Source organism: Panthera uncia (genome assembly GCF_023721935.1).
Source record: "Panthera uncia isolate 11264 chromosome D3 unlocalized genomic scaffold, Puncia_PCG_1.0 HiC_scaffold_8, whole genome shotgun sequence".
Lineage (NCBI taxonomy): Eukaryota > Metazoa > Chordata > Mammalia > Carnivora > Felidae > Panthera > Panthera uncia.
This window is the reverse complement of record NW_026057586.1, coordinates 63,802,595-63,810,710: the sequence shown is the minus strand read 5'-3', so window position 1 is coordinate 63,810,710 and position 8,116 is coordinate 63,802,595. Positions and strand designations below refer to the sequence as shown.

Here is an 8,116-nt window from a genome sequence, read left to right as displayed (position 1 = left end):
TTCTTTCTTTCTTTCTTTCTTTCTTTCTTTCTTTCTTTCTTTCTTTCATGTAGCCACCACACCCAACATGGGGCTTGAACTCAGGACCCTGATCAAAAGTTGTATGCTTGGGGGGCGCCTGGGTGGCTCAGTCAGTTAAGCGGCCGACTTCAGCTCAGGTCATGATCTCGTGGTCCATGAGTTCAAGTCCCGCATCAGGCTCTGTGCTGACAGCTCAGAGCCTGGAGCCTTTTTCAGATTCTGTGTCTCCCTCTCTCTGACCCTCCCCCATTCATGCTCTGTCTCTCTCTGTCTCAAAAATAAACGTTAAAAAAAAATTTCTTTAAAAGTTGTATGCTTGGCAGCTTAGGTGTCTCAGTCCTTTGAGAGTCCGACTCCGGCTCAGGTCATGACCTCATGGTTTGTGGGTTTGAGCCCTGCATCGGGCTCTCTGCATTCATCCAAGAGTCTGCTTCAGATCCTCTGTCTCCCTCTCTCCCTCTCTCTCAAAAATAAATAAACATTAAAAAACAAACAAACAAAAAAGACTTGCATGCTCTACCAACTGAGCCAGCCAGATGCCCCTAACAGCTTTCTCTTCAATAAGTTAATATCTGCTTGAAAGTTATGATTTTACCTATTTAAAAAAATTATTCTTTAATATGTTTAATGCATGAATTTAGAGCTTACAAATGTATGTCCCCAGGACCCAGGACTCAGGTCTGGGCTGCGGAAATTTTCTGAAACACTAACAGAGATCTGTGCACAAAAATGTTTATCACACATTATCTGTAATAGGAAATTAAACATCCACGATCTAAAGGTCCAAGAACAGGGGAATGACTAAGATGACAGATTTCATAGTCGGTATATGATACTATTACTAAAATTGTATTTTACACCGGTTACAGTTGATTGTTTATAGGTTTTCCCATGATGTAGTTTTATAATCTAAATTATAATTAGGGACGCCTGGGTGGGTCAGTTGGTTGACCCTGGGTGGGTCAGTTGGTTGAGTCCAGCTTTGGCTCAGGTCATGATCTCATGGTTCATGGGTTTGAGCCCTACGTCGGGCTCTGTGCTGGCAGAACAGAACCTGGAGCCTGCTTCAGATTCTGTATCTCCCTCTTTCTCTGCCCCTCCCCCACTTGCACTCTGTCTCTGTCTTTGTATCTCTCTCTCTCCCAAAAGTAAATAAACTTAAAAAAAGTTTTTTTAAAGAAAAAAACAATAAATAAATTAATAATTAAAATTCCAATTGCTAAATATTTGTTAATCCTTGGGAGATGCTTATTCTACAATGTTAGGTTTACAGCACAGGATCAAATGGCATCTACACCATGATTTGTTGTATTTTTTAAACTAATAGAGGGAGAGAGAAAGAGAGAAAAGGAAAATTTATCAAAATATAAATAATGGCTGCCTTTGATAGATGGGATTTATGTTTGGTCCTTTCTAAAGTTTTCATGTATTGTTTGTAGAAGCAATAATCACCGCCACCTCCCCCCACCCCCATCCACATACAAAGAGGTGATTGGAGGCTCCAGGTTAACACAGTAGAGGCTGCTAGGGTGGAAAGAGGGGCAGCTGAGTACCTTCCATGGATTGAGCACCAAAACAAGGTGGGGAATCAGAGGGGTCCTCACATGAGGCTGAAGGGAGACAGAGACAAATGCTCAAAGATCATGTGCAAGGCTCCCTACAGGGAAGTTTCATCTGCCCCAGAAGCTTCCAGCTCCCAGTTCCTGCAGGGCCCAGGATCATATTCATAAAATGTGTGGCCAGTGACAGAATCCAGCAATGGCAAGGTAGCCTGCAGGAACCAGGAGGGCAGAGACTTTACCTTCAAGTGGTGTGGGATATTGGTCAAGGCTGGGAATGGCTTCAGCTTCCTCCATCATTTCCTTTGCAGGGTCTAAACTACCCACTTTCACACTGAGGTCCCCAGGGGGGTCTGCAGGTGCTGAGAGAGTACAGGTCCATTTCAGGATCCACCTTCCCATGGACTTCCTGTCTCCCTGAGGCTAGGTAGTCTATGGTTGTCTCTACCTCCTCTCCTTCCCTGGCCACGCATCCAGATTCTAACCAAAGACCACTGCCCTAGGAGTTACCACCTCCGGGCCACAAAGGAACAAGTAGAAATAGAGCTCTGGAGCAAACAGCAAAGGGGGTAGCACTTAATTTTATCCCAATGACAAACTCTTGACAAGCTCCCAGTCTCTGTCTGTGAATCTGTGTCTATCAGCCTTCCCAAAACAGAGTGCAGAAGGGGGAGAAATGTCAATGCTCATTTTGGTTAAACATGATAGGAAGTTCACTCTCTACTTTCAGAACCCTAGGGAGTCTCAGTCTCATTTGCCCAAGAATTTGACAGTGAGGACTGGCTTTACAAATGAGGTTATGAGGCCAATGTTTTCCATAAACTGATGAATGGAATGTGCAGGCCTAAGGACATGAAGAACAAATGCAGGGGTGGTTGAGGCACCTGGGTGGCTCAGTCGGTTGAGCGTCCCACTCTTGATTTTGGCTCAGGTCATGATCTCACAGTTTGTGGGATCGAGCCCTACATTGGGCTCTGCACTGACAGTGTGGAGCCTACTTGGGATTCTCTTACTCCCTCTCTCTCTCTCTCTGCCCCTCTCCTGCTCTCTCTCTCAAAATAAATAAATAAAATGCAGAGGTGCTTGGGTGGTTCAGTTAGTTAAGTGTCCACCTCTTTTTTTTTTTTAATTTTTAATGTTTATTTTTGAGAGAGAGACAGACAGAGTGTGAGCAGGGGAGGGGCAGAGAGAGACACACACACACAGAATTCAAAGCAGGCTGCAGGCTGTGAACTGTCAGCATGCGGGGCTTGAACTTGTGAACTGTGAGATCATGACCTGAGCTGAAGTCGGATGCTTAACTGATTGAGCCACCCAGGTGCCCCAAGTCCAACTCTCGTTCTAAGCTTAGGTTTTGATCTTGGGGTCATGAGTTCAAGCCCTATGTTGGGTTCTGCACTGGGCATGAAACATACTTAAAAAGAAAAAAATGCATTTGGAGCCCATATACAATATAGGATACACTGCAGTCATACCTTTCCAGTGGTGCACAGAAAAGTATTTAAATGTCAACTTAAAAATATGCAAGAGTGGGATACCTGGCTGGCTCAAACAGTAGAGCATGTGACTCTTGATTTCAGGGTCATAAGTTTAAGCCCTATGCTGAGTGTGAAGCCTACTTAAAAAAATTAAAATGTGTAAGAGAGTGGCGATGGTTGTCCAACCTCATGAATGTGTGAATAATACTAAAAAACACTGAATTATACACTTTAAAATGGTGAATTATATGGTATGTGAATTATGTCTCAATTTTTAAAAAGTGCTTATTTATTTTTGAGAGAGAGAGAGAGCACATGCGTGCACACAAGTGGGGGAGGGGCAGAGAGTGAGAGGGAGACAGAATCCTAAGCAGGCTCCAGGCTCTGAGCTGGCAGCACGGAGCCTCATGCAGGGCCTAAACCCACAAACTGTGAGATCATGACCTGTGCCAAAGTCGGATGCTTAACTAACTGAGCCACCCAGGTGCTCCAAATTATATGTTTTTTAAAAATGTGCAAGAGGAAAACAAATGTGCAAGAGGGATATAGATAGGGTCATCAAATATGCCAGTTGGCCTAGATTCAGGGAGTTGCAGAGATGCAGGAATCTCAGAACTAAAGTCCACAGAGTCCTAGAGAAACCAGAACAAGTTGATCATCCTAAATACAGAGTTTTAAAACTTATTTTCAGGAGAATGAGCAAAAAAAGTTTGAAGATGTGAAAAGCTTTCTTTTTTTTTTTTTTTAAACGTTTTTTATTTATTTTTGGGACAGAGAGAGACAGAGCATGAACGGGGGAGGGGGAGAGAGAGAGGGAGACACAGAATCGGAAACAGGCTCCAGGCTCCGAGCCATCAGCCCAGAGCCCGACGCGGGGCTCGAACTCACGGACCGCGAGATCGTGACCTGGCTGAAGTCGGACGCTCAACCGACTGCGCCACCCAGGCGCCCCGAAGATGTGAAAAGCTTTCTTATAGACTCAAGACCTGAAACCCTGTAGGCAAGAGGGGCCTTTCTGGGAAAACTGTCACGATTTCCTCTCTCAATTTCCACCCCACCCTAAGCTCCTGCCTGGGACACCCAGACAGGGGGTGTACCCAGCCTAGCCTGGGCCTGGCACTCAACAGGCAACAGTAGGTGCCAGCTCATACTCTCTGAGGCTCATGTTGGTGATTGTCCACTTGGCACTTGTGGACCATTTTGGCTCAGAATTTTTGCCACTTATCCTCCCTTCCCTTTGGCACTGACAAGGGCCAGATATATCCTACCCAGCAGAACTTTTATCCTTCTAAAAGCGTCCTCAGGCCCTCTCACTCCCTTGCATCCTACCTCCAGCTCACTTGCCTCCACCCAACAAGTCTGTGTGATATCTGGCCACCAGCGAGGATCTGGACTGTGTTCTCCATGAACAGGACATGGCTCTTGGGCCAAGCAAGATTTCCCATGTCTAAAACTTAATAAATGTGATTTAGTTTAGGCTCCTTACATCCCCACCCCTTACAAAATACAGTGGGATATGAGATTCTGCAAGTCTAACAGAAGCAGTAACAAAAGTCTATCTGGTCACGCTTTGCATGTGGCGCTGCAAGGTAGTGGCAGGAAAGCAGAACCTGGATCATGTTGGCACAGTACTCGGCTCACAGTAGGTGCTGATAAATATTTGACAGATAAACAATCTTTCCATTTCATCTGTAGACTGCTAGCAGCTCTGCCCAAAGGTGCGGATCTCATTGATTTGGTGAGACTAGCACGCAGTAGGGTCGCAAGAAATGCAGGTGGCCAGCGTGGGCCTGCTAAGGGTAGTTATCAGGACTACTATGCAGCCATGTTTCCCGCACACCGGCTCTCGTCAGCCCAGAGCATGTGGGCTCAACGTCCCGCGCGACAGCCGCGCTGGGAGAGAGGCCAGCGATTTGGGGTACGCGGGATGGGGCGGGCGCCGAGAAGTTGCCCGGCTGGGCCTTGAAACTCCATTTCCCATAGGCCCTCGCGCGCGACTCCATTTCCCACAATCCCCGTTCGGCTTCCGGCGCGGCAGAGGCGCCTCCAACGGCTTCCGGGTTTAGGCCTGGCGCTGCGGTAGAGGCGGCGGCAGCGGCGGCGGCAGCGGCGGCAGAGCGGGACGCGGGCGGTGGGAGCGGAGGGACCGGCATGGACGTTTCGGGGCAGGAGACCGACTGGCGGAGCGCCGCCTTCCGGCAGAAGTTGGTCAGTCAAATGTGAGTAGGGGCCGGTCTAGAGGCCGAGATCCCCGGACCTTTCCCCCCTCAAGCCCCCCTGCGCGCGGAGGGCGAGGCCGAGCCCGACCTGTGGGAAACCTAGGGCGGCCGGACCCGCGGGGGCTTGGGGGTGCCGGGAGGCCGAAGGCGCCAGGGACTCGCGTGAGCCCCGCCAGGGCGCGGCCGAGCCTTCGGCTGTCCCTTCCGTTCTTCGCTGATACGGACTGTTCGTTAGCTTTCCTGGGGCCGAACTCTGCAAACCAGCGAGTCCTGGGTTATGAGTCATCGTCCTGAGCTTTCTCATTCGTCATTTGTGTGCTTTGGTTGCAGACTTTCCCCTGCTTTGAATCAACACTGAATTCGAAAAAGGAAAGGGGCAGCCCGTGGCGGCTTTAGCAGATCTGGGTGTTTTGTGATTCCTCTTTAAGAAAAGCGCATCAGAATGAGAGAAAGAAATTGGAAGAGGGTGGCTGGAGGATGACGTTCGGAGGCTAGGTGCTTGGGGCTGAGGGCGGTAGGGGATGGAGAATCTAGGGGTAACCTGCCTCCGCCGCCCCCCCAGTCCCGCCCCGGTGTGGATTTCTCGAGGGGTGGCAGGAAGAGGTTGTCAGGAAGCGACCTTTGGTTGGGAGGACGGAATGAAGAGCTGGGGTTAGTGCTTTGTCCCCAGTTTCAGCTGCTGAACCCCTCCATGCTGCCAGTGCGCCCTAGGCTTCACCACCGACTACTTGTTTCGTTTAGCAGTCTTTTGCTGAGCTTACTGGTGCGGTGATAGCCACAAATTTACCTGAGACAGCTTCTGCCCTCAGGGAACGCGCTACCACAAAGGAGTAGTTACAGTGCCGTCTTTCTTCTGGGAGGAATTGTCAGTTTGCGTGAGCAGACCAAGAGCAGTCTGTGGAGTAGGTAACGAATAAACTGAGCCCTAAAAAAGTAGAAGTGTGAAAGGCCATCGTTCCAGGCTGAATAGTGGAGAAGTGTGAATGCTCACTGCATGGAGGACATTGCTGTAGCCTGGTTTCTGGAGTTTGAGGAGTAAGGAGGTTCAGGAGATGGTAATGGAATGAGGGTGAGCAGGTGCTGACATGTTAGTGGTGGGAGTGCTGTGCTAAGGAGTTGAGCCTGTATTTGGCATGTGGCCTGCTTTGAGGTAGTGAAATGCCAAAGTTGGGAAGATTCCCTGAGTCCCTGGAGATGGATCAAGAACAGAGGAGAGAGAGAGAGAGAGGCCAATTAGGCCATTATGAGTTTTGAACTCTTGGGGTTTGGGGACCTTTCATTTTTCATCCCTATATTCTTACTGCTAGATCACTGCCTGTCACGTTGCTCCATAAAATGGTTGTGGAATGACCTAGTCGGCAGGAGATTATAAAGGTCTGCAGTAGACAGTGGTGGAAACTGAAAGAGGAAGACCATTCCAGAGATAGGGGAGAGCAAGCATAGACAGTTCTTGATGACTAACTGGAGGGGGTGGAATGCAGCAGTGTGGAAGGAAGGAAGTGGGATGGAATGTTGGGAAGCCTCTTAGTACAGTGGAAGGCATAGGGACTGTAGAGTTAGTGGCTCTGGGCACTGCCATGGAGTAGTCTGGGGACAATTCTGCAGATATTGCAGAATCCGATAATATTGGGGTTTTTTTGTTTTTTGGCTTTTGGGGTTTTTTGGATGCCCTGGAGTTGTCTATAGCTGAAATCTTGATGGATGGTGCACTTCAGAGCTCCTGCAAGAAAAGCCCCCAGGGCAGTGATTTCTCTTTGGGGAGACCAAAGAACCAGAAGGATGAGTTGTCATCAAAGGAAATTGGGGAGGGTGGGGGGAGAGTCAGAGGTTAAGGAGGGCGATTGAAGAGTCTCTGGGTGTCAAGGACTGACTGACTGTATACTTCATAATTCAACTTCCTTCTGCTTCTAGGGAAGTTGGATTCTTTCTTTTCTTTTCCTCCCTTCCCTTCCCTTCCCTTTCCTCCCTCCCTCCCTCCCCCCCCCCCCTCCCCCCTCCCCCCTCCCCCTCCCCTCCCCTCCCCTTCCCTCTCCTCTCCTCCCCTCCCCTTTCCTTTCCTTTCCTTTCCACCAGATAGCTGCTTGTGTGTTAGTTTTTCCCTAGTTGCCGTAACAAAATACCACAAATACAGTGGCTTAAAACAACACAAATTTATTACCTGGCAGTTTCTGTAGATCCGAGATCTAGGTGGACTCAGCTGAGTCTTCTGCTTAGGGTCTTACAGAGCTGAAATCAAGACGTTGGTTAGGTGTGCATTTTTTTCCCCCAGAGGCTCTGCAGTAGAATTTGCTTTTCAGGCTCATTCAGGTTGTTGGTCAGATTCAGTCTATGCAGTTGTAGGACTGAGGTGTTCTTGTGCCTTACTATTTGTTAGCCAGTGGTCAGTCTTTGTTCCTGGAAGCGGCCTGTATTCAGTCTCACACTTTGTATTTTGGCCCCCTCCATTAGGTGTGGGTTCTTCTACTGCATCTTTCTGACTTCAGCCAAGAAAATTCTCTAGTAAAGACTCAGATTAGATTGGAGCCGCTCAGATAATCCAGGGTGATGTTCCTATTTTAAAGTGCATAACTTTAATTATCTCTGTAAATATAACGTAGCGTGTTCATGGATTCCCATGGACATCTTTGGGAGCCCTTCTGCTACCACTGCTGGGATGAGCAGTTTCAGAGGTTGTCTGCCTAGCATGATGTGGTGTTCTGAGTTCGCAGATTTGTCTGTTTTATCTCTATGGTTCACTTTGAAAATCATGATTCTTGGTACCTTGATTTGTTGTGTTCATGGGTTTAATTCTGACTTCCTCTGGTGTTCATGCTGTTGGTTGAAGGTGGATATCTTGGGA

At 48.3% G+C, this 8,116-nt stretch overlaps 1 protein-coding gene across 1 annotated transcript in view; it reads left to right on the top strand.

Annotated features, from left to right (window-relative positions):
• Window positions 1-5,094: 5,094 nt before the first annotated feature.
• The window catches only part of MED15 (mediator complex subunit 15), a 52,788-nt gene continuing 49,766 nt past the window's right edge, over window positions 5,095-8,116 (top strand). Inside the window, exon 1 of the mRNA XM_049619744.1 lies at window positions 5,095-5,277. Within this exon, the coding sequence (XP_049475701.1) occupies window positions 5,210-5,277 (68 nt within the window). The 5' untranslated portion in view covers window positions 5,095-5,209. The remainder of the gene's footprint in view (window positions 5,278-8,116) is intronic.